The 26,789-nt window shown below is 46.7% G+C and overlaps 1 protein-coding gene across 2 annotated transcripts in view; it reads right to left on the bottom strand.

The window, feature by feature from the left end:
- Nucleotides 1–756: 756 nt before the first annotated feature.
- IGFBP2 (insulin like growth factor binding protein 2) overlaps nt 757–26,789 on the bottom strand; it is a 35,784-nt gene continuing 9,751 nt past the window's right edge. For both annotated transcript variants that reach the window (XM_041473410.1, XM_041473409.1), the window contains exons 2-4: nt 5,595–5,818; nt 4,072–4,212; nt 757–2,258 (exon numbers count right to left, since the gene is read on the bottom strand). In XM_041473410.1, the coding sequence (XP_041329344.1) occupies nt 2,091–2,258; nt 4,072–4,212; nt 5,595–5,726 (441 nt within the window). In that variant the 5' untranslated portion in view covers nt 5,727–5,818 and the 3' untranslated portion in view covers nt 757–2,090. The remainder of the gene's footprint in view (nt 2,259–4,071; nt 4,213–5,594; nt 5,819–26,789) is intronic.

Below are 26,789 nucleotides of genomic sequence, written 5' to 3'. Positions count from 1 at the left end.
CAGGAATATAGCCAGGCAAAGGAGGAGTAACACCAGTTCCTCCCTGCCCACATAACCAGGGCCAGTAACAATGAAAAGCTCAGCTCCCATTACTGCCTGTCAGTCATGGACAAAGGATGAACAGGGACAAATCTGTGTGTGATGCATCAGGAAAAGAAACGTCCTGTGAGTACTGTCGAGGGGAAAGACAACAGTTTTCTGGAATCCTAGTTAATTTATTCCAACCTTATGTATCTTGGCTTTCTTAAAAAGGAAGGCAAACAAATAACAAAACTTCCCTATTCCTAAACAAAACAAAGTACAAACTGCAGATGAGAGCCAGCATGTGCAAGTTTTATATGAAAAAGCAGAACACCCTCAGATGTTAACAGAAAACAGGTAGCATCATTTTTACAGTTACTTGGTTTTGCATGGAGGTGTGTTTTCTTCTTTCATTTGCTCCCGTTCATACACATCCACATATGCCCATCCCCAAAGGGGATGCCCCCTTTCCAAAGGGGGTTCTTCCCCAGTCTCCTCCACTGCCATGTCCAAACCCTTGCAAAGGCACGAGGGCCCTAATTTAACAAAGCCCACCTGTGCCCTTCACACTTTGGATCTGAAATGTGGGTCCAAGAAGGGGGATAAGAAACAACAAACCATTTAAGAAAAGCCCGAGACGTTTACTCCAAGGAGGTTTTTGCAATTGCTCTAATAAGGACATCCATTTTTAAAAAAAAAAAAAAAAAAAAAAAAAAAGTAATAAAACCTCCTTGCTTAGGCGATGGGGAAGTTATTTATTCTCAGCATCAGTGTGTTCTGTACAGAAAGAAATCAACAGGTGAATTAACAGCAGAGACACATCTCTCCTCAGCATGTCCAGCACAAAACCTCTCAGAGCACCTGGAATCACTTGGATTTCATCTATACATATGTGTATGTGGGCAGAAAAGTGTGAGAGTGTGTGCATGTGTGTGTCTGTGTGTGTGTGTTTGCATGTGTGTGTGTGAGTGAGGGCCTTTACAAAGCAAGATATATACTGTAATTTACTTACAAAAAGAAAAAGTTATGTGCTGAATAACAGATGCTCACTTGAGTCCCAGGCAAAAATGGAGGGACAAGGGCAGCTGCTTGGGAACGTAGGTTTTAGATGTTTTGTTTTTTCCTATCTAGAAATAAAGAAAAAATGAATGAGAGAAAGAGAGACATTCCCTGGCTTGTTATCCTAAATCTACACACGCATCCTTCCACCCAGCCTCGGCAAGTTCATTTTAGCTCCCTCGGCATAAGCTGATCCTAAGAAATACTGTGCAAAAGCCCTTCAAATCCCTTGGAAAAACAAGCATTTAGCTTTGCTATCACCCAAAGACCCCATGCTCCCACACCAGTGACTGAAGCTGGGCCCCTCTGGAGTTGGCTGTGCCCCAGCACAAGCAAAGGAAGCACCCAAGAGTGTTAGTTAGGGGGCAAGGTGGCAGCTGTCTCATCTTTAGCCCTTTCCCTCATTGCTGCTTCCTTGAGGAACTGCAACATCCCAACTGTGGTGATATGTTCAAGCTGGGAATCCAGGGTTTTTCTTCCTTTCCTCCCTCCCACACTACATCCCATGCCAGGACTGATGGCTGGGCTGGGGCACAAGAGACTGACTGGCAGGACACAAGAGGCAGGTGACAGTATTTACAGTCTTTGGTCTTGGGGAAGAGAGAAAAAGAGGGGAAAAGGCTGGGCTCTTTCAGTTTTTTTACCCTCTCCCACTCATAGCAAGGGGTTTCGTCCCCTGGGAGGGGTCAGGGAGCACATGGCACTCTGTGCTGGAGGGTGCAGAAAGATGCCGCAAAGCAGCAGGGAGGGCAGGGCTGCAGGGCGAGGAGCAAAAAAGACCAGTTCTCTGGTTTATGTTGGGTGAAAGACTAAGAAAGCAGTCCCTTCTCCTTGCAAACCCCCCACCAGCTTCCCCTCCCCTTATCCCTCCCCTCCCCAGGAACCAGGCAGCTGAGGAAGGAGGGCAGCACCCAGTCTCTTCCAGAGCCTAAAGAGACATGCTGAAACCCATGTAAAATCCAGCACTGGGGCCACAGTGAGCCACCTCCAGCCAGCAAGATCACATCTGTCTACTGGCTCCGCAGGGTGTGTGCTCCCCGGTCCTCCTGCTCATGGGCTGTATAGAAGAGGTGGCACTCGGGGTCCCCCCGGATGGTGGGTGCACCCTGGATCACCTTCCCATGGATGGGGTCCACGCACCAGCACTCGCCACGCTGCCCATTCACCGACATCTTGCACTGCATGGAGAGGGACAGGACACGCGTCAGAGTCAAGAGGACAAAACAAACCACTTCCCAGGTCACCCAGCCCAAAGCCCCAGCACTGGCAGAGCTGGGGTTTCTCTGATGAACTGGCACTAGAGTTTAGATTCAGGCAAAATCCATGGGATGCTGTACTCAAACCCCCCAGGGCCTGTGCTGCACCAGCCATGTTACTCCAGCAGTCCAGGGTGAGGGCTGAACCTCTTTCCCCAGGGGCTGTGCCAGGGACCAAGAAGCCAATTCTAATGAACCAGAAGGACAAGTGTCCCTGAAATGCATCACCCTTTGCCAACTGTGGATGAAAAGCATCCAAAGAGACAAAGATCCCTTAGGAAAGAGGGATGAGAACAGATTGACAGAGGAGCGGCAAAATAGTCTTCTCACCTGCAGATTAGGCTAAACAAACATCAGATCAAGGCCCCCACAGCCAGACCAAACAGAGATTCACTTATCCCAGAAGAGAGGCAGGGACCATGGTGCATCTGGACCTGGCCTCTGTCCTCCTAGTCTCATTAGAGAAAAGTTTCTTGGTCTAATAGTTACTGTCCTCCTCCTGCCCTGCAGTGCTGCACTTTGAACCTGATGTTCATCCCTCCAGCCCCAGCAGATACATTTCTGAACAGGCTGTAGTGCAAGATGCGAAGTTACTCCAAGCAGGCCAGTGCAGGCTGACTTGTTCCTCAGGCACAAGGAGCAGCAGAGACTGTTTTTTCTTCCGTAGCACACAAAGTATCACCGCAGTGTCCAGGCTCATTCCCCAGACATGGCTCATCTTACAGGCAATTTGCCAGCTCTGCTCCATCCAGCCCTTCCAAGTGTGGTCATGCTGGGGGATCCAGCCAGCCCATGGGGCTCTTCAGGGGTAGATGGGTGAGGGCCCAAGTAGTACAAAGACAGGAGAACATACAGAGGGAGATACTCTCAAAGAATTTTTTTTTTTAATTTAATGCTTCTGATGAAGGGGTAGAAGTAGCCCTGTGTAAAAGGCCTAGCCATGAAAACAGCATGGGTCCCCTCTAAAGGCTCAGCTATAAGGAATCCTCATATCCAAGTACTATTCACAGATTACTCCAGTCAACCCTACACCAGCTGTTCCTGCTGTTTTTCCTGGCAGTTTTTTCCCATTCCTCAGCCACTGACACCTGGTGGTTTTACATGAATGAAGCCAGGAAGTCAGAATTCAGATACACAAGTTTTCTGAGTTCTTCTGGGTCCCATAAATACCTTCAGAAGCATGCTGCACCCCAACCCCCACCTGCCTGGAAGGAATCCCTCCTGGAGCTGTGGGACCAGCCTCAACTTGTGGAGGAAAACCAGTAAAGCACAGTAGAAACCTTCCTGACTCCCAGAAGCACCTTCTGCTTTGTCTGCAAGACTGGTCAGTATTCAGTCCCTCTTCCCCCTGCTTTTCTCCTGTAGCAGAGCCCAGACAGGACAAGATCTGGCTCAAAGTTCATTAAAATATACCTGGACAGATGAGCAGCTCTTGTGGGGAAGAAGAACTAAACTGATTCTCCATCTCTGGACTGTCCACAGCCATGTGTGGATGTGGATTTCATCTCCACTTGCAAACTAGTAGCTGCAGATGCACAGGGGTGTAACTAAACCTGTCCATGCCATGTGCAGCATTTTCTATTTACCCCACACCTGACGTCATGCATAGGGTATCAGCCCAGCCCTGAACTATGCATGTTCGGTGTCTGCACATGGTGGGGACAGACAGTGAAGTGAGCCAAGGGCTGCTGCTGGAAGCACAGACAGCCCCAGAGCCCCCACTCTCCCCACTTACCTGTTTGAGATTGTACAAGCCATGCTTGTCACAATTGGGGATGTGAAGGGAGTAGAGGTGCTCCAGGGGCCCTCGCTCATCTGGCAGCCGCATGGTGGAGATGCGTTCCAGGACCTGATCCAGCTCCTGCTGACAAGGGGTCTGAAAACAGCCCAGAAAGCAGAAAAAAACCCCATATTATCAGGAAAATGGTACCAACAGTATCAACACTGTGGACAATGGGAACACCAGTAGGGATGAACACATGTGCACCCCTAAAGACACAGGTTTGCCGTTGGGTCCTGCTCCAGAGTTCACTTCCAGGCACCCAAAATCAGAGTTGTGCATAGACATGCACATCCCCCATGTACCTGACATGGCCAAGAGCCAACACAATACCAGGTCCCAAGTCCTGGATACAGAGGAGAAACCTCAGAGAGGCTAGCATGGCTCCCACTGGTGGTGACAAGTGACATGAAGCAGTCCAGACAGATGAGGAGGGCTTCCATAAGCATAGCCCAGAGTACACACCTGTGATGCCCAGAAGTACAACTCAAAAGCATGTGAGACTCCATAGGAGTGGAGGGGATGGGAATGGGAGTACCCCAAGCCAGCCTCTGGAGGCATCCTTCTTGCTCCACAGCAGCTCCCAGACAGGGATTCCAGCCAAGGCAGTGTGGTTGAAATATGCCTGATGTGAGCCAAACTGAGTCCACACCTCTCTGCTTTTGCAGTGGGTGAGGAGTTTTTTTTTGCAAGGGAGCAGCAGCAGTGTGTGAACTCTCAAAGCTGACGGTGCCTGCATTTTATTTTGAACTTCTGTTTTGCCTAGTCTTTGGAAGGCATGCAGACTCTTTTAAAGCTCCTTTCTGTCCCTGTGCTCCCCAGATATTAATACTCTGTATGTTTACAGGGATGTATATTGTGGACCCTTTGGGGTGGGTTTCAATCTCCATCCCCATTCCCATCCCATCTAGTTGCCTTGACCAAACTTCCCACTAGAGGGAAGCCACGGCCAAGAACTGAGTAACAGACAGGCGAGTAGACTGGGAGGTCTTAGAGCACTCTCCCTACTACAGGACAGCCACACAGGTCATCCTCGGGGCTTGTGGCCTCCTTTAACCCGGACTGGGGCTGCCCTGCAGCAGGCAGACAGCCCTGCTTCTGGCCCCTCAAATCCCCTTGGGCTACTCCTGCTTAGGGAAAAAGGGTGTGAGAAAGCCAATCCATGGGCAAAGAGCATGCTTGCACCCCTGCAGAGGTGGGTGTTCAGCCAGCAGAAACCCCCCTTCCAGAGGTGAAGCTGCAATGAAAATAATGCCACCTGACCAGCATATCAAAGTTCATCAGATGGTGTGTTCAGCCCCAGCATCGGGCCAAAAATGTTTGCTTCTCCTCTTTTGCTTCTCCCCACTTTTTTCTTTCAATTTATTTTTTCTGTTTTTAAAACAGTTTATTGCAGATGCCACTTAGGCTTTGCAGTCAGCATTTCCCAGTGAGCCCACAGCTGCCCCCCTTAGCTCCCCACAGCCCTGCCCTCTCACCCTGCCTGTCGACAGCCGTGACTTTTTGGAGTCCTCATGGTTGTGATGGGCCTTGCTGACTTTGCCCATCTGCCGCTGCTGCTCGTTCACCTTCTCCCTCATCACTGCCAGCTCCTTCATGCCCGTCTTCATGGGCTTCCTCCCTCCAGCTCCACTCAGGATCCCCACGGTGCCATCCACGTGGTTCTCAGCAAGAATGCTCTCAGACCGGTCATCACCATTATCTGCAGGAGACAGGGCAGACAAGGAAAGTGTCCAGCTCAGTCAGGCGCTGCCTCACATGTTCATCCTGCCCTGAATCATTTTCAGACGTGGCTGGTTACCAAGCCATAAAATCTTTGCATGCAAAAATTTTAAATTGCGTTAGCCCTTTCATCTGGAAGGTGAGAATAGATTCTTTCATTCTGGAGTTATTACCACTCTAAAAGACAGTTTAGGGAGCAGGCGAAATCGCTGCTGGAGAAGTTCTTTCTGGCTTTTTTGTGACCTTCTAAATTACTTCCCAAGAATGCAATTTTCCCATTACAAGTCCAGTTGCATTAGAGATGCCAAATGTACTTCAGCTCCAACACTTAAAACCACAGTGATTAGTAACAATACCTTGAGTCCATCTGTCATCTCCCAGAGTATCTCCAGGAATACTTACTCAACATTCATGTGCTAAAATAAATTCTCAGCTCTGCTTTCAAAAATACCTCACCTCTGTACTGTGGCCATGTGGCCACCCTAACATCCTTTGGAGATCTTGCCATTTCAGTGATCATCATCTTTGCCATACCATCCTTCCCATTGTTTCTCATACACTGTGTTACTCATTTAGCTTCTACCTACTTCTGCATGTGGCCACTTCTGCTAACCGTGGAACAGTCACAACTCTGCCACTGCTAAACACCACAAGATCCCAGCTAGTTCAGCCATTTCAAAATCAGTTAGAAGAAATCTGGGGATTTCTGGTATTTTTCCATCTCCTCTGCTGTGCTTTATGCATTTTCCCAATTCACCAGGAATTTGTGGGAGTAAACCTTGCCACAGCAGGACACGATGGTCACAATGCTGCAGCCACCAGTCTCTTTGGACTTGGCAGTGGCAATGAGGACAGATCTCAATTCATTCTGTTTGCTCCAAACACCTAGGAGGTGATAGCTGATCACTCCCTGTTGCCTGCTCTGATTTGGCTGAGCAAGCACATATAGTACTATAGCTAAATATAATATTGAAGCTGACCCTGAATTAAGCTGGGACTTAAGCAAGACCTCCAGAGGTCCGTTCCAGCCCAAATTAGGATTGAACCCACACATGAACATCACCTCCCAGTGCAATAACCCAGGCCAGGCTTTGTACGTCTCTGTATGTATTTCTCTACACAAAACCTCTTCAGCAGCTCCACAGGTACCATACCAGGGGACAGACCAGGCTGTTCTGGTGATGGTGACAAACAGGAAGTGTCTTTCAGTATTGCCAAGGAAGAACTGTAGCACCGAACTTCCCAGCATCAGAACTCTTTGGAACTCTTTGGCACCTCCAATTTCAGCTTCCCAGCATTATGGAACTCAGGCACTTATCTAGAGGTAAAGAAATCACATCGAACTGTGCATGAGGCAAGGCAAGCAATGCTTTAGCTCACGTAACAGTGCTTAATTTATGGATCTCTCCTGCTTCTCCGAGGACCAAGCATACAGAGCATTTACAGATGTTAACAGTTCCTTTTTTCAGAATCTGCATGATGATGTTTATCCTTACTGTCAGCATAGCCCTACTGTCATGACAGAGTGAAAAATCTCAATAGAAAGTGTTTTATTTCTGCCACAGCTTTCTAAGCTCTTGTTAGGTATTTCAACCCCAAACTGGGGTTGAAAAGCTCGGGGAAAAGGAGAAACGGCAAGAAAAGTTTTGTCTGAATTTACCCAGCAAACATGCAGCTACCTGATGCAAAGATGGCTCAGGTGGGCTCGATCAAGGAGCCATCCAGCCCAGCCTGCCATTCATGAGAGACCATCAGCAGCTGCTTGGGTGCAGAAGGACCATTCCCAGTCTGTGCTGCAGACCAGCAGTAAGGGCACTTTCATGGCCGAAGACTGCATCTGACCCACAGGACTGAAAAGCCACCAAAAGACCCATCCCTCAGTAGATTTGTCCAGTATCTTTTGGAACTTCTTCAGAAGTTTCCAGAAATACTAAAAGCATTTGGTCTGCAGGTTTTTAGCTGCTTAGGTAGCAACTGAAAAGCAAACATGGGGCAAAACCAATCTGGCAAAGTCCATTACTTTCCTCAGTTCTGGTTCCAGATGAGAATTGAGACCAGGTTTGATAGCCAGATGGGCGAGCTCAAAGTCTAGGCTGCTGTCTGGTGATTGCCATCTGGCCATCATCCTAGGAGTCAGACAAGCAATATTTTGAGCAGGAATATTCTGTTTATACACCAGTCTCCCCATTAATTAAAAACACATAGTGAAGAGAGAGAAGGCCATGAGGCTGCCTTTAGAGAGAAATCAACTGAAAAAGCACCATGAAGAGATGGGCAAGGGTGGAGAGGCAAGGCTGGCTTAGGAGAGTTTTAGCCTTCTGACCTCTTTTGTGCTCCTCTTCTTGTTGCCCCACACACTGTCAACAACAGCAGAACAAGGGCAGCAGCAGGGCAGGTTCTCAGACACACTGCAGTCCTCTGCTTCATTCAGAAAAAGATGGTACAAACTGACAGAAAAGCAGCAAACTGGAAGTGATGTCTTCCCCCATCCATTCTCACTCCTTCCTGCCTCCAACTAAAATACATCGACATCTGCCCAAATAAGCACTATGCTAGTAAATGCAGGCGAGCTGGTAAGCCTCTTGTCGGCTGATTCATTCACAAAACCTGCTTCTGATAATATTTTTGTTCATTTTTCTCACTTTCCAATGCTAACAAGTATCAGCCCAAAGAAAACCACTGATGGGAGTGGAGTGTGCAGGCCAATGTGGGTGAACACACCCAGGGACAAGGAGAGATTGGTCTTGGCTCCCCAGGCACCATCACAGGAGCAAGACTGAATCAGCAGCCAGGAAGGTCTAGCTGCTATTGACTGTAAGCTCTCCTCTCTAAAGCCAAGTCAGCCATGGTGAGCCATGCCTTTGACCCTGCTGCCAAGCTGGACTGGTCCACCTGGGGCTGATGGCAGAGCCCCATTGCCACTTTTCCCTCTCACAAATCTGGTGGTGCTCTTAAGAGAAGCTATCCCGACTTGGAGCTTCCAGGGGTGGCTTCATCACAAGGGAAGGGAGATGAGACAAAAGAGTTTGGCCCCATGTGCAGAGCACCAATGTTTCTTTCACGACAAGGTGCACGCATAGGAGAAGGCTGAGAAACAGGTGTGATGGACCACATTTGAAAGAGCAAAAGGGCCAGGGAGCAACAAGAAGAGTGGAGAGATAAAGACTCAAGGTCGGGACAGCACAGAGCATGACACAAGGCAAATAACCCCTCTTACAGCCAGACAGTGCTTTCTGATGCTGCCCAAAAGCTGCAAGTCATGCTTGTTTATTACAATCCATGAACTAATGAAGCCACCTACCAACCCTACTAGCATGGGATGGGCAGGTATGTAATAGCCTCAAGACACAGAGCCCTAATCTATCTGTCATCCTGACCAACGCCTTTTTGCTGACCAATTTCAATTCACACTAAATATATCTGTAAGGGAGTGGTGTCAAACTCCAAAACAATTGTTTTATAGTTCTTTCTTACAGCATGTGGAAAACATCCCCTGTGTTATTTTGGATCAAAAGGTAGAGAGCTTTGTGCAGGGTGGGACAAGTGTGGCAGGAACCTAAGCAGATAGCTGAAGTTCTCCTGAACGCTGATGTGGAGTCCATGAAACACCTCTCTACTTGCCAAGAAAACGATTTCTTTATGGCCTTTTTCAAGGAAAATTCCCATTTGCTTCAACGGGGCGAGGACTTGGCTGAGGAAAAAGCCTGTTCAAATGGCCATCAGTTAACGTCTGTAGGGAGCTGCACCGTCTCGCCAACATTTTCAAAAAGCAACTACCAATTTCCAGTGCTAAAATTTTTGAGAATCTGGTTTGAGACCTCTAGGCACCTCTGCCGAGACAGCTGAGAAACAGAGGGGCTGAAAAACAACCTGTCACTTCCAGAGCTACGAGAAAAAAATGTACCACACAAAAAAGGCAGCTGCCTCAGGTTAAAAATATATTTTTATCCCTTTGAAGAGCTCTGAAGCGTATCTGGGCAGCAGAACAGGATGGAGCCAGTAGCACTCACTTAGCACAGGAGAGCCAGGCTCTATCACGGGGAGCTTACACCATGCCAAGGACTGCAGCCGCCCTCGCCAGTGCCACTCCTGCTCTCTCTGCACTTGCTTTCCTTCATCAACAGCTTGCCCAGAGGGTTTCACATGCATTTGCTTATCTGCCCAGGGTGTTTGTACAGTGTTTAAATGCTGATTAAGGTCCCAGACCCAGAGAAAGTTTCACCCAAGTGGCCTTCAACACTCTGCCTGAAACCCCACTATCTGGGGGTCCCAGCTGTGTCCTGGGCTGGACAGGGCTTACATCTCCCTCCTGCAGCAATCACAGCCTCCATTGGCCAGTACTCTCCTTCTGAAGACATCTAAGGGCTTTGCAGTTCATTAATTACCCTGAAGACAGAAAGGTGTTCATCCTGAATTGCACATGGCTAAAGAAAAACAAAAAAAAAAGGCACAGAAATATATGATAGCTGCCTAAAGCCATGCATGAAATACATGGGCAAATCCAGAAGCTCAAGTCCTGGCCTGGCACTGCACCATGTACAGGAGTGAGCAGCACACTTGGGGTTGCAGGAATGCAGCATCCATGAAGAGATTTTTCACCCTAAGCAGTGACATCTGTCTTATCTAGGTTTGGGGGTTTTTTACATCTTTTAGCTTTTTGTGTCTGCAAGTTCTATCATTTCAGGATAATTTAAATGCCTTATTGCTTGCCACTTTTTATTTTAAGGAGCAGAGCTGCCTGTCCCAGGCTGCCAAGAAGCCAGTGCTTGTCCTGTACAGCCTGAGAGGAGACAGAGCCTTTAAGCCTGACCTTTCATATGCACAACAGCCCCACTGGAAGAATTGCTTGTAGGAAGGTAGGTAAGGAGCAGACAAACCCCAAGCACAGCCCCAGTGACCTCTGCCTCATCAATCTGCAAAGTACTTCAACAACAGCCTTGGGCAAAGGTGCAACAGCTCTGGTGTTTTATGACTTGGAACTCAGAAACCTCAGAACAACTTTGCCAACAAGGATTACACTGGCATTGCAATTTCCTCACAGCAGGAGCAGCCAAGAACAAAGCCCACCCAACGCCCAGGACCTCTGGCCCACATCCTTCCCCCAAAAAGAACCCAGGGTTTGCTGATTAGCACTGCCAACCTGTAAAGCACCGAGCCGTGGCACAGCATCCTTCCACACTCAGCTGGCAGCAGAGGGAAAATGTGGGAGCACCGGTACATGGTCTGGCCCCATCATCATCAAGCTAGTCTGGATGCAGCTGTCCAGAGGCAGATGAAACCAAAGCACCCACTCAAGTTTCACTCTTCACTTTGCACAGAAGTGCATGTGGAAATGCCACAGAGAGAGCATAAGCAATGGGCTGTGTAGGAGAGGGAGCAATGGGAGAAAAGCACACATCCCAAAGGGAGAAGAAGCATCACCTGCCCTGGAACAGCATCTCTCACAGAGGGCAACCATGGATGCTCAGGCGAGGGGCAGAAGACAATTACAGAGCAATTCTTCCTTTGTTCCCCGGCCATCAGCAGTTCAGAAACCAAAGCTATTTCACCTAGACTAGGTTTAACAGCCATTGACAGACTAAAGAGGAAAAAGCTGTGCATGATCCCTTCTGGATTCAGGTACATGGACACCCCCATATTGCTTTCTGTCCCGTCTCCTCAGCCAGCAGCCTGTTCTGCTTAGCCTCATCCAGTTCTGCACAGGGAACGTGTCATGTTTAAGCTGTTGATTTGGTTTCAAAGGACTTACAAGTCGAGAGATGTCTGTGCCACCCAGCTTCTGCGAGGACTACCCTGAAGACCAATCATCCCAATCACTCAGAAACACAGGCTACCATCATGGCACACAGATCACTTCAGAGTATCTCTCCATCTGCTGAAGAGCTCCCCAGGACCCTCTGCCTGCCTGCACTCCCAGGGTTATTTCATCACACCAGCATGCTCTGTAACAGTGAGGAATTGCACACCACAGCCAGAAAATTCCCACATTAGTCTCCAAGAGCATGCTTTAGCTCTGTGATAAGCTGTCCACAAAGCACTCTCAGATCTCCTGGGGCCAAAAGCCCTAAGGGCTCTGCAAACACCCTTGGGGTTTTTTTTGGTTTTGGTTTTTTGTTTGTTTTTTTTTTTTCCTTGCCATGAGATCTTTTCAGCCCATCTCTACTAGCAGGGAAGGCAGGACTGGGGAGGGAACAGGGAACGGCATGTTCTGGCCAGGGGTTGCTTAGCAAGCTCCTCTCCCTACCCTGAGCAGCTGGCACTGAGGGGTGATCCAAGGGGCACCCAGTGCTTTCCTTTGACTCCGGCATCCTACAGGAAATGCTTTATGCTCCTCTGAAGTGCCAGGGACACTGACTCCGCGCAGCAAAGCTTTCAGCAGCTTGCTTTGCTCTCTTTTCTCTGCCTATTTCTGGTGGCTGGAGAGCTCAACTTTCTCTCCTCCATGCACCTAGGTCCAGAGCCAGAGGAAAACCTCTTACCACTGCACAGTGCCCCGCACCACACCTGCGCATCTCTGCACACAAAGTCCTCCAGAACCAAGGGAGAAGCAATGCTGACATGAAGATGATGTCAGATGAGGATACAAGAGGGACCGAGATGTCCCTTCCCCGGGGCTTTACTTCTGTCTTTTTTGTTTTGTTTTGGTTTGGTTTTTTTTTTGTTTTTGTTTTTTAACCATGTTTGTAGCCTGGTTTCCCAAGGATACAGGACTTGTGCAATTACACAGCCTACCTCTGTGTTTCTGCATGTGTGTATGTTTGTATGACTGCCTGTGTCCCTATTAGTTCTCCTCCCCCTCCACCTCTCAATATATCTACAAACACGTCAGCAAATGCCAACTGCATCTCAAACAGGAACACAATTCACAAAAATAGTAAGTTTCCACCATTTCATGGAAATGTGCAACCAGGCTGAAGAGAGACAAAATAGCAAGGTTTGTTTTGTTCGTTTTCTTTCCAAATTATTTGACTGAAGGGCTGTGTAGCACATTATCAGTCCACTCTGTGCAGACCCAGCAAAGCACAAACCACTGATGGGGAAGGTCTGCTCCAGCCCTCCTCCTGCCAGCTGTGAGCCTGCACATATTATTTGCAACATTCTGCTCTCTCCCGCACCAGCTGTTCACTGTGTGCCAAGAATTGTGAGAATGCTGTTCAGGACCCTCAAAAATGCAGGAGGAGAATGCTTCAAGTCCCTTCATTTACCAAGCTTCCACTTACAATCCTGCTTTTCTTTGACGACTTCTCCCGAGCATGGAGCTACTGTGCATCCCAGTGCACACCTACAGCAGAGACACTCTGGACTTAGCTAAAAGCTGAGGCTCTGGAGCCAGAGGGTCTCACCTCATGGCTGATGACAGTATTTTTGTGCGTGTACTTAACCTCAACATGTGTAAAGGCAGCATGCTCAGGGAAAAGACCTTTAACGCGTTTGGAAGGTTTTGCTGACTGAGGCTCTCCAAGCTCCCTGCCACCATAAAAGCATTCCCCCTTGTTACTGAACCGTATCTCAGCCTTTTCAACACAGTTCTACAATTAGCCCTCTGCAAAGCTCCAACCTTCCCAGCAGAACCAAATGAATTAACTGAAAACACTTCCCAGCTTAAATTAATTGCACTGCAGCTTCCCAATTTGACATTGACCCTGTCTGTAAAATCCCCAGAGTAGTTACTATTTAGTCATTAGGGGCTTCTGCCTGAGTGAGAGAAGCCATTAATCCTACCAGACCAAGTCTCTGCTCTCCTTCCCCGCTCACTCACATGCATCTGTGTGGTCTTCAGGCACCCCAAAAAGCCTGAACCAATTTCTAGTAAAAGATCAATGCCTAAATCCTTGGTTCCTATGAATTTCCAGATTAAAAGTGAACCACCTTATTAATTTCCTATAGGTCTAACTGCTGTGTTTGAATTACCTGTATTTCCACAATGGAAACACGGGCTCATCTCTAACCCCGAGTCCAGATCTGTCAGGGGTTTTGCATCACACAGTCCAGAGTAGGCAAGCACAGAAGAATTTTCCTTATCACAGCCTCCATGAGGGTGCCTGCATGTTCATTACTATCTAGATGATCTCTGTTTGGCATTGGGCTGCTGCACCTCTCTTTCCTGCAGGAGAGTTAGATGCTGCCAGAATTACAGGAGCTATGAATCTCAACAAGGCTGATTCCCAGGTATACACTCTGCAGCCTGCCAGGAAGGACTGATGAAGGACTTATGATCTGATGGACACAATCACAAACAACGAACTCTTCAAATGAAATCACACTAAATGTTTCTGCTTCCATCACATATTTTGGGAAAAACTATAGTATACAGGACCTTTTCAGACTATTCTCCTATTTTCAAATTATTATTACCTTTATAGGTCCAGGCAGCAACAAGCAAACACCATGCTAGCTGGAGACAGACTGCCAAAGATCAGTTTGAACCTGCACAGAGATGGACTACTAGAGGAAGTACTCACATCTGTCCATGCCTCTTGGATAGGGTGCTTTAGCCAAATACAAGACATCTTGCTTCAAGGACAGGTGGCTGAAGGGAATTTTGTGGGCTCTTTCATATAAGAAGCTAAGGGAGACAGTCTCTGAAAATGCCCTCTGCCTGTTCTGGCTCCTCAAGGATAGACAAAAGCTCACCAAAAAGATGTCCTCTGGCTCTGGAAGCCCAACTGCAATTCACTGATTTGTGAGTAACCATTTGTTGCCTATTCACAACTCCTATCAGGATCAGTGGCTGGTGGGGAAGTGACTCTGGACACAGCATGAGCAGAGGAGCCTGCGGCAGAGTACTGCACCATCTGGGAAGGCTGTGTGCAGCACAGCCAGAAGTCTGACCTTGGACCCTCAAGAAAGGTGGAAAATTCCTCAAAGCTAGGAATAAAAAACCCCAATCAAACAAAAAACAACCCACAAACAAAGCAAAAAAATGCAAAAAGGTACTTCATCCTGCCTGTGAGAGCCATCTCTCACCTGTCTCTGGTATTGCTCTGCTCCCTTCTCAGCCACACTGGCTTCTCCAGTTATTATGCATACAAATGGAATGAACTTCAGTCATTTGTATTACCAGTTTTTAAATAACATCTCACTTTTCCAAAGTCAATTTTCCAGACAGCAGCTCAAGCCAGGGCTCCCCTCACCACCCACCCAAATCTCATTGCACATTTCCTAAAAGTCTGCCTTTTTCAAAACACACTATTATTACAGTAATTTCTTCCTAACTTCTTAGAAACTTTGCCAGAGCACAACAGCCAATACCATGAGTGTCACCTTAAAGTCTGCTGGACCCACTGTCCTCATGCAGCCCCTGAGCTGTGCACCAGCCCTTAAAGCCAACCCTGTGTGCTTTTTCCCCAGAAAGCTGCATTCCCCAGGCACAAAGCACAGGTGCCTCCGAATAAAACCAGAGCACTGAACCGTAGGTAGAAGAGGGAGTATCTGCTGCAATTTAGTTGAGCCTTTTTTGCCCACAAGCATCTCCCAGCTGCCTCCAGCACTCAGAGTCATTATCTTCCCTCCTCATGAGGGCTGTTACTTAGTTGCTATATCCCACATTTAAGCCACAAATTGAGCTGCTCCCAGATTATGTTTTTTTCTCATTTGACATCCAAGCTAAGCAACACCACAATTGTTTCAGGTTATGTCAAAACACTTTGGCCATCTGCTCTTCGGGCAGTATTTCACTCAGTTTTGCAGTCACTTTGCTCAAATTTATTTAACCCTTGTGTTACCCTTCTCCCAGCTAGAGGCAGAGCTGAATTTGAACCCTCGTGTTCAAGTGCTCCATGAGCAGGGACTTGCATGTGTATTTGTTATGCAGATTTAGTATTTTTCTTAGTATGTGCATTTACTGAAACAAGGCAACTGCCACTCTCTAAGGATAAAGTCTTCACTGATACAGCACTGCTACTGAAATAATCAGGAGCTCTGACAAAATTAAGACTTTGTAGATTCATCCCACTGCTGACCAGTACACGTGAACATGCAGGAACACAATGAAACATTCAAACTCGAACTTGAACGCTCTACCAGAAGGCAACAGTTTGATCTGTTAATAACTGTTTGTGGCACACAAGGGCCATGCACATGCACGTAATGCAAGGCACCTTTACGGTCCCTCAGTGACTTCCAACCTCCAGAGCCTACAGCATGGCCACATCCATGCCACTTGGCCTTCAGAAGGGGAAGTTCCTCCCCACAGGTGTGAAGGAAGCAGTGCCAGACACCCTGCTCCTTCACTCTGATGATGTTGCTTTAGTCTTTTGCCTTTTTTCTATAAAGGGCTGGACCTCATTTTGTTTGAAAAAGACTCTATTTTGGGCCACCCATGAATCTGCCCAAATTTAAACCTCAGGAGTTTGTAGACTCCTGCTGAGCAAAAGGCAGGAAGAGAGAATCATAAAACTGTGGTAGAGGAAGGAAGAAAAGACAGGGGAGCATCAATAGCTGCATTCCCAAGGAGGATGGAGGCATTGCAAAGCTTAAGACACAGACCACCACAGAACACAGTGATGGAGACAAACGTGATAACCCAGCTGAACCACTGTAATGGAAGCTGGGATGCACATCAGTCAGCTTTCTATTTAAACAGCTCCAGAAAGCATTTTGTGTATAGCCTGCCAGCACGCCCAGCACCAAGCTCCCTGGTGTGTTTGCTTTACACCTGATACAGCACCCCTTTCTTGGCCAGACGATTTGGATACTACTTAAAGCCTTGGAAGAGATCCAGGCATGTGGCAAAGAGCACTTGAAAAGTGGGATCTGATGATGTACATGGTGGGATGGCCCTCAAATTAGAGAAAACCACCCCTGCCTTTGTAAACAATCCAAACAGTGAAACACAGACCTTCTGCAAGGAAGTGCAGGGAATCCCCCAGCTTCAAGAAGGACTGTTGTTCCCACAGAAATCACCCCAAAATGCCAAACACCATAAGCTGGCTTGTGGCACATGGATGTTTACATACCAGCTCCAAACCAGCCCGGAACATGATGTACACCTGACGTGGGTCAGCCTCCCCAGCCACAGCCCAGACAGCTGCTCTACAGCAAGTACTGCTCACACTGTACTCTGCTCATCTTGTATAGCATGCAACAGGTTTTACCTGGCCTTAATCTACGCTATTTTGGAACCCCCAAATTTTCTAAGCAAAATGCAGCAGTCATTTAAGGGCATGTAAGTCCCCAAGCACAGGCTCTGGGGAAGGAGCTCACCAAGGGGGGCACTAAACCATCCCGGGAGCCCTAAGGTGGGAGGCTGTCAGTAGGTAGATTGCCCCGGAGTGCTGTAACACACACTGCTCTCAGACCACCACAACTGGAAAGCACTGTAACCACAGCCATTCCAGAGGCAAGGAGGCAGGAGCCAAGGAGACAGTGGGGAACAGTCCTCACCTGCTACACACCCCCTTTATCAGTCCCCAAAATAAAAGCACTGCTGAACTATTCACCATTAGGAAGCAACGGGCACCCACGCCAACCTCCACCACACTTAGTCCATAAAACTCTATTTCATTGGAGCCACCGTTGCCACATCTGTTAGTGTTTTAAAGCACATACATCTGGCTTAATTGAGCACTTGACTTTATTGCTGCTTTATCTCTATTTTCTGAACAGGCCTTGGGGAGAGGGCTTTGCGTGGCTGATGTTTGCTTCTTTCTTCATTCTTCCTTTTAAATTTTTTTTTCCACTAAATTCCCACCTGAAGCAGGAACAAAAGCCACTGTGACAGCTGCTCACAATCTCTGGGGCTGCTTTTAGGGAAGTCTCCTCTCTAGACAATAAACCCCATGCTAAATAAATATTCTGGTTTATGTGCTTCAAAGCTGCAGACTTAAACCCCACCAATCCTCCCTTTCCACTCTGTTTTCCCAGCAAAAAAATCAGAATTACTGGCAGAAGGTGGTGTAGTACATGTCAGGAAGAAAGAAAAAGGATCTTGCTGCCCCTGCTGTCTCTGAAACTTTGCCTCTGCCAAGTTACAACAAACAGGAAAAGGAGAATCAAAACACAGCCCCCATGTACCCCTGCAACCACCCAGTGCAGGCTGTGCTGGTGCCAGCTACCGCTCACAATCAATCACACTGCGAGACTCCTCTGGCACATCCTTCCAGGTGGCCTGAACAACAGAAAAGCCCAGCTCAGGAAGCCTGTATTTGATGCATGCAGTGCTTGAATCCCTTCCACAAAGTACAAGGGTCCTTCATGCCCCCAGACTGAGGAGAGGTTACCTGAAATGCCCTTTGCCAGCTCCTATATGCCTGTTTCCCTGTGAAACCAGAAGCCAGGCACACAGTAGCTGGGAGCACAGAGGAGCACTGGCTGTGAAGTCAGCTGTTTTCCCACTAAGCCACCCCAAGTACTCTGCAGTTACTGGGAAAAGAGGATTGGTGCCTCCTGGGGCAAGGAGTTTGGGCACCTTCACTGGCCTGTGGCATCCTCATAGGGGCCCATGCCCAGCATCCTTCCACAGCTTTCAGGCCATGATCTGGGAGGGGTACCATCCCAGACAGTATTTCTCTCCCTGCAGACTGAGGCTAAGACTGCTTAGCTGGCATGGAGCGCCAAATGCACACAAATACATGATGCTGCTTAATACTAACACAGAATGCAACCCACACAAGCAGCCTAGGACCTCTATACCTGCTAAAAGCAGAATGACCTGCTGAAATCAAGACTTCAGGGTAAGTGGCTGAAGTGATGCTTCATCACACCACCACACGTCATGGCTGTGATGCAGCAATCCCCACAATCTGTTTCAGGCACCCAGAAGGAAGCTCCTCAGTTACACCACCACTTGCTTTTTGTGCCCAGCAGATATGCTCCCCACCCCCACCAGCCATCTCCCAAGTGTCCTGCCCTGACCTCAGCTCCTTGTTCTGCTGCCTGCCACATACAAGAGAATCCTCTTCAGCCAGCGTCACAACTTGTGAACTCTGTGGCTTCCAACCCTTCCAAGGGAAGCAGGCATCAATGTCCTGCCCAACCCCTTCCTATGAGAATAAGATATTCAAAGCACTGTCAGCTCTCCCAGTGCTGTGTTCCAGTTTGATTTCATGCTGCAGTGCCGAGTCCAGCCATCCTTTATCCCTGCTGCCTGGTATCTTTTCTCCGATGTCTAAACACAAAAGCCACCCTTGAAGCGAGCAAAAAGCAAGGCGTACTAGCAGCAGCTGAATGAGCTCCCCTGGTCCTTCCTGTCCCAGTCCAACAAGACTTCAAACCCAGGAAAAGAAATATCTGAATAGTGAAGTGAAAGAGAGTCAAAATGTAATTAAACTCTGCACTTCCTATCCTAAACTGGCAATGGATGTTCCTGTGTGTTTGATAATTACTCAGGCACTCTTGTTTCATTAGAGAGGAAAACAGACCTGTCTTTAACAAGACAAACTTCTGGATTCCTTGGGAGAGAGGCAGAGCAAATTACAGTCTCCAAACCTCTCCCTGCCCTCCTCTCTTCCTCCAGCACAGCTCGTACTCACAAAGCAGAGACATCTTTCCAATGAAAAAATCCCTCTTTAGGCTTTACAGTTGAACCCAGCTGGACTCTACCTGTAAGAACACCAGTTCAAGTTAGCCTCAAAAGGACACTCCATCTTCTATAGTTAGGGAAGGCAGAGAATTTAGGTACTGCTGTACAACCCACACTGACACCCCCTTCAACCACGACAGAGAGAGGGGACAGCAGATCAGCAGATGGCTTCTGCAGCATTACTTCCCAGAGAAACGCAGCAGGGAATGAGCTGCTCCTCTGTGACCAGCAGCTGGCATCAGGACTGTAATGACTGATCATCTCCTCTGCTTCTGGAAACCAATGACATAGGGACTTTCCAAGCCAGAGGCTGCGCATGGCTGATCACATTTCTTAGCCAGCCATCATCTGTGAATTTCTCTACTTCCTTTTAGATGCCATTTATATATCAAGGCCATTTCCAACTTCTTACAGGAGCGACCTTCATAGTTCAGCTCTGTGCCCTGCTTGGTCTTTTCATGGAATGCCAAATGAAACTGAAAAATAGTGATCTTCTTGTTCCTGCTTTGTAGCTTTCCCTCAGCCCACAGGAATAAGTCAGCCGAAAGACCTAAACACCACAGTGCCGGCCTTTATACTCTGTTGAGACAGGCTTTGAAGACCCCTGAGCCAAGGGGTGACCTTCAGAATGCTAAGTGCACCTGCTGTGTGCCATGCATGCCTCCAAAATCAACCACAGCCCTGGTGAGGGGCTGGAAGCCAGAACACCTCTTCTTTAAAAAGAAAGAAAAATGCCCAGCCTTTTTGCAACTACAGAAGGCCTTGGCATGAGCTAAGGGCACAGGAACAAAGCCAAAGCACATGGAAAACAGCAGCAGCAGTTCTTAGTGCTGCCTAAGTGGAGAGCTGGGACACCACCCTAGAGCAAGGAACTCACTGCAAGCTTCTGATGAGCTGCACAGAGTGCCCTGACACAAAGACCCCTCCAGTGCCACCCCCAGTGCTGCCCCGATGGCTCCAGCCTATCTCCAGCCCATCAGCACTTGCTCTTGTCACACAGTGAAACATGTTGACTGAGGACCAATGAAAGCACCTTCTAATGGGATTTTTCAGGGTTCAAGGATATCAGTGTCTGGCACAGGCTAAAGTAATTAAGACAACTTCCAAGAGACAATCTGGTATTGATTAACCAGCTATTTACCACTGAACATTACAAGTTCCCACCCAAACTCTGCACCAGAACACTTGCTATTTCCTAATAGTTTTCTCCCTTGCCCCATTCCTGTGTCTCAACAAAGCCCAGCTGTGGCCTCTCACACCCCTCCCTCAGCCTCACCATGCTTTGCCTTGCTAAATAAACCATCATGGTGTCAGCCAGACTAAAGCTGAAAGGCTTCCTGAGGGTTAAAGGGAAAAGCAAGTTGTTCTTGGCAAACAGATAAATCCATTTTTCACTGAACAGGTCTCAAGATGGACAGCCACAGCCACATGTGCTTGCAATCATCATATTTACATTTGAGTCTTCCTACTGAATACCAGTAGGAAGAATACCAGAGTAAGAAATCTCATTGGGTTGATCTCATTTCTACCACCTTCATTTGGCCGATGCCTACACAGCCACAGATCTCTTCATCATCAAGTTCCTCCAGACCAAAGACATCCCTAATGCCACAAGAGCTGGGTTAACACCTCACTTCACTACTCCCTCCTACATCACACAGAAAGCGTAGCTGGAGGAGCAGCACACAAGTAATGCTGGAAGGAAGGGTTTGTAATGAGCAGGGAAGAGTTACTGGTGGCATTTAACACCTCACAGGAGGGGTAAAGCAAATTTTGCATTCAAAGACAGGATTTGTTACAGGACCAGAGAAGGTAGAATGGGCATGTCCAATTTCAGGGCACTTTCACACTCTCTCCATGTGTAATACCACCAGCTGCTATATCATCCCCTCTTTGAAAGGGAATTAGGAAGGCCTTCTACTCCCAGTGAGCTCCAGAGGAACAAAATACACCCAGCCTTTGCAGTATGTGAGTCCTTCCCTGCAAAGCTGTATAATCTCTGCTTCTAGTGCCTGCACAGCAGCATGGAAGATGTATGGAAAGACAAGAAATCAGTGGGACAGGACTTTGCCTCTTTAGAGGTCTGCAGAATACTATATAAACTGATGGGGCAACATAAATATTTATTATTAAGGAGGTGTAAGAGGAGAGGAGAATGGAAACTTATCAATAATGAAAAGCAAAAGTGAATAAAACCTGTGGAGATAACTCCACACAAGCGTCTTTCTTGTTCCTAAAATATATAATGGAGCACCACAGAAGAAAGTAGGACAGATTGGTCAGATAATATACTAGAAAGGAAAAGGGCAACCAGGGAAAATCTGATGACACCTATAGTTAAGTCTAAGGACCAAAAGAACTCATAGATATGCAGCTTTTACTGAGATGAAAATTACTGGATTAGACAAACATGGACAATCCAAATAATTAGTCACTGGTATAGTTTACAAAAGGGTTGTGATAGTATATCATGTTATGAGTAATTTTAAGGTCGAGACCAAAGGTTTTTTGCAGTGTTCTAATCAAAACAGCAGTTCACATAACAAAAATCTGTGGTCTGAACTGGACCAGGAAGCAGACTTGAGAATGGGACACTGTCCTTTGGCTGTAAAGCTGTGAAAAATTAACCCTGGAGCATCAGAGATGGATGCCCTAAGAGATGACCTGACACTGTGTGGAATGATCCCTAAACCAAGAACCTCCACCAAAGAAAAGGGCAGTGCTCAGATCACACCTACTGCAGTGGAGCTGGGATGGAGGTCTCCAGATGATGATTCCTTATGGAAGTGGCCTCCATTGACAAAATTGAGAAGGTCAGCCTGAATCCTTAAATTGGACAGAAAATGGAGAAACAACCATACAATGACACATCCCCAGAGACAAAGGAACAAACTCTTAATACAGCATCAGCTGGTGGAAAATGTGAGAAGTCATCAGAGAAGTAATCCAGACAAATTAACTTGGAAAATGGCAGAAGGCTGATGAATATTTTGCATCAGAACAGCCATCAGCCTCCCTGCAATGTTCCCAGAATGAAACTGTACAATGAGCCATAAATAGTCTGGAGTGCATCTTGCTCCTTTGCCCCAAAGGCAGCATGGCCATGCTGGGGAGAGCTTGGAAGTGGAGAGAAGCAAATGCTTAAAATCTAACCCTCACTGAGTCACAGGAATAAATCAGTCTAGAAAGGCCCACTGTAAGCTGGGAAAGAGCCTTTTGGAGGCCTTAAAGGCATGTGACACTTCTCAGTTTCTCCCCTACCAGCTTTTGTTTCATTTGCAATTAAAGTATCAGAGCTGCCAGCTATCCTTTTCCCTGTTTCTGTCAGGGCTGTTGGCCTCAGACAACATACCTGATACCTCCCCTTGAGCAACCAATTCTCTATCTCTGTTCCCAACTTTACCACATTATCTAGTCATTGGCATTGAATAAGGGCTTTCTTTTAAAGCCTTCCCCCGCTTACCCGTTTCAAATACTCACTTTCTGATCACTTGCTCCATTTCCCAAATGCCCTTTCATTTAAAGTGCATGGTCACAAAGTACAGATTTCCTCATTTCAGCTCCCCCCAAAGCTGGAGTAGTTTGGCTTGGCTGCAGAGTAAACTCTAGAGCCTAAAGAAAACAAACACATAGGACACTTCTGCTACTCTGAAATGCTGAGCAATAAAATCTCAGTAAATAAATAAATAGATGGAAACCCGCTTCAGGTCAGAGAATGTCATGCCATTTGCTTTGCTACAATTTAAAATAAAACAAATTTAAAAACCAGGCAGACCAGGGGCCCTCACCTAAAAAACAGTATTAAGAACAACAGCAAAATGATCTCTCAATTCCCTTTGAATATTCAGTATAGTAAAACTTTTTGTGAAACAGGAATACTGCTTCAGCCTCAATCCAACTGTACTGTGAATGAAGCCCCAAACTCTTCTGAGCACAATTTTATTTTTAATTTGGTCTTGATCATCACTTGGTCACACTGATCTTTAACAATCACTCTCCCATGACAAAACCTGCCTTCTGCCAAGCTGAAGGAGCATTAGCATGGCAGAGTCAGCACTATTCCCTGTGTGTTGACAAAACCTGCTGGGCTCATGAAGAGAACTAAAACACTTTAGAAAATTCTTCTTTTAAGGAAAAAAGTCCTCCCTGAGATTAGTGCAAGGGCCTCCTGAACCACTGGACATGGGACTTGCCATGAGCCACATCACAGCAACCTCCTTGGGAGCACAAAAGTATCTGCCCTACCCTTGAGGTATCACCTGGAGATATCATCCTAGAATGGCAGTGCTCCAGCCAGCAGAAGATGCCATATTTTCTAGACAGGATATTATTAGGGCTGAGTTATGATATTACAACTTCATGCCAACACTATTTTCTTGCTCACAGTGCTCTTTCCCCTCCCTGTCTTTGTTTTCCTCCTGTAACCCATCAGAGCAGCCAAGTCCTCCCCATGGCACAAGCTCCCACTCCCCTGGAGCTCTTCCCTGCACCTGTACCTACCTACATCCATTATTCAGGCTCATGACTGCTGCTGAGGGCTTGCCAGCTCTTTCCAGGGGGCTAACGCTTCCCTCCCCGTGGGACACTTTCTGTGGATATAGGGTGAGCCTGGGTGGTTTCTTCAAAGCAGGATGGAAGCCCCCCCTCCCCCTAGTATCAATTAACACATGCAGGTTTTAGCTGTCCACTGGCAGGTTTCACTAACAGAAGCCCCAGACATCAAAGTGTTCTGTCTGGTCTTTCACTGCCCATCCCAGCACTCCGTTCTGTTCAGCTTCATCCTACTCCTGACCCTCTCAACCATCCACATCATGTATCCTAAAGTTTTTCTGGGCTTTCTCTCTTCATAGCAATGAGCCTAACAGTGCAACCACAAGTATTCAACATCTTCACACCTACACTTTCCACCAGGAGTGGTGCTCCTACCCTCTGACTAATTTAAATCAATTTGATTTTTTGACTTTCAGTTCTTACCCTCAGTTTCCAAGATTTCCATGTTCTCATCCCCTCTAACTGTATTTAACAACAAAGCAAAATTTGGTATAATACTGGATCCATACTTATATAATCTTTGATCTTCCAGTTGGTCCTCACAGCACAGCAGCTTCAAGTCTGATTTTATTTATGTAGCTGAGAAACCTGTTGCTATTTGTTTTAATTTCTTTTGCCAGACCTAACGCAGCATGACTTCTGGCAATTCTCATTTTATCCCTACCCTTCCTGACCTCTAAGACATTGCTTTTTTTGCCAATTAGTCTTTTTTTCCATTCCTTACAGACTCTGCTTAATCCCAACTATCCTTTTTAAGGTGGCTATTCACCAGCTTTCAGCAAGGAGCCCTTTCCTGCCCTGTTTTCCTCCTCTGCCTAGGACCCCTGGTCCAGATAGTTTCTGCATGTTTGAATTAGAGGTTCTGTATCCTCTGCATTCACGATTCCCTGCCCAGATGACTTCACCCACCAGGTTTTTTCATTTTTCAAAGTTTGCCCTTTCAAAGACAAGTATCCTAGTTCCAGATCTACTTTTGTTTAGGTTTCTATTTAATAGGAATCCATTTTATGAGCACTAGGTCCGAGATTCCTCTGTACAATCAGGCCCTCTTAACATCAACACTAGTTACCAAAACAAAACCTAAAATAGCACCTCCATTTGCTGGTGCTCTATTTAATGAAAAAATCTGGGCTACCACATCCAGGCATATCTATGTTTTACCTTATTAATAAAACATGTTTGTTAATGTGTATTCCTAGATATTAAGATATATTCCTAAGTTCCCACAGAAATATTATTTTGGAAACTTTTATCTTTCCAATAACATTATAGACATTTATCCACATGATCACTGCCACCCCATAGAATTTCCTTCATTTTCTTAATTTTCCTAATTTTCATTTTTAATTCCACCTTCCCCACAAAGGTTGCCTTTGTCATCTTTACACTGCTATAGCTAGGACAGCATCTCTACCAGTCCATATAGGCTACATGCCAGTGCTTCTGGTACCACCAATTCTGGGTCCTTGACTTCTGATCACAGCCACCCAGACCTTCCTCCTTTCTGAGGATACCATAAAAGAAAACAAAACACACCATCACAGAAAAACACCACCACAAAACCCTGTCACTGCAGAACATTTAAGTCTGCTAATTGTGGCCTCATCTTTGGTCTGTTTGAGATGGGAGTCAGTAGTGTTGGCTCAACATGAGGGACTGTGAATGGACTTGTCATGGATGTCACAGGGCCTGGCACGTTTCTTCATCAAAACCAATGTTAGCCAAAAAAGGGGAAATGCAAATGAAAGAGGATGAATTAGACTAAGACAAAAATGGATTCTGGTAGACTAAGAAAGTCTCAGTGCCCATTCTGTTAACTGACTGTGGGACCAAAGAGTTTTGTTTTCAGTACTTTCTTTGTTTCTGATCCCACTCCAATTTTTGTGTGCTCTGTTTCACAGTGAGGTCCTTGAAAGCAACTAATGTGGCCCTGGCCATAATCTGCTTAAGGTAATTTATGGTGGTACAATACAGCTGACTTCAGGGAAGTCAATCCTGACACCAGGAAGGTCCCATAAACAGTCTCAAAGCCAAGTTTGTGAACTACGATTCAAGAGAATTGGATTTGAGTCCTCCTACCCTGCTTCTTGATCCTTAAGAGACCTTGAGGAATTAATTGTACCACTCTATCCAGCAGTACACATCTATAAAGAAGGGACCATAAAAATCCCATCCTTGACAGAATGACTGTTAGTGTCAAGCTAGCAGACAGAAAAAGTCCTTGTAACTATGGCAAGGACAGCCACATAGCTAAAATTAATAGATATTTAGGTGCAAGTCCCTTACTCTGACACTGACTGTGCTTTTAGTGCCACATAAGTAATTTCCTTTTATTTTGTCATGCTATTAACACTGAACATACAGTTTAAAGTAAAAAGGGGTAGGGGACTGGGGAAAACACTGATTCCTTTCTCTCTTTAGCCCTGCAAAGGCTGGAGGCATTCAGCAAAATCCAAAAAAAAAGGATTGTGGTAATTACCTCACCTGCCTTGCTTCAAAAATTGCCTCTTCACAAAAAACCTCATGCACTGCAGCTGCCCAAACTAAGACAACCCCAGATAATAATCCTGAGCTGTGCATTTGACTTGATTTTTTTCCTCACACTATGCAGATTAAGCAAAACTGACCGTATGCAGAAACCCAGGATATACAGACAACTGCCTCTGAATACTTACCCTAACACAGCCCCCCCTGTGGATCACACAGCAGGGTGGGTGGGGGAAACACAGATGTTCCCCCACAGAACCAAACACAACTGACCTGTTACCTTCTTACCTGCTGAAAAATTCCTATTCTTGCTTGGCATCAGGCACAGGTGATTACCAAGCCTGGCAGAGGCTGGACACTGCTCAAACCTGGAAATTTCAGTAAAGATTTG

Source organism: Pyrgilauda ruficollis, unplaced genomic scaffold, assembly GCF_017590135.1.
Source record: "Pyrgilauda ruficollis isolate IOZ18807 unplaced genomic scaffold, ASM1759013v1 scaffold3, whole genome shotgun sequence".
Taxonomy (NCBI): Eukaryota; Metazoa; Chordata; class Aves; order Passeriformes; family Passeridae; genus Pyrgilauda; species Pyrgilauda ruficollis.
This window is presented reverse-complemented; position numbering and strand designations above follow the sequence as displayed.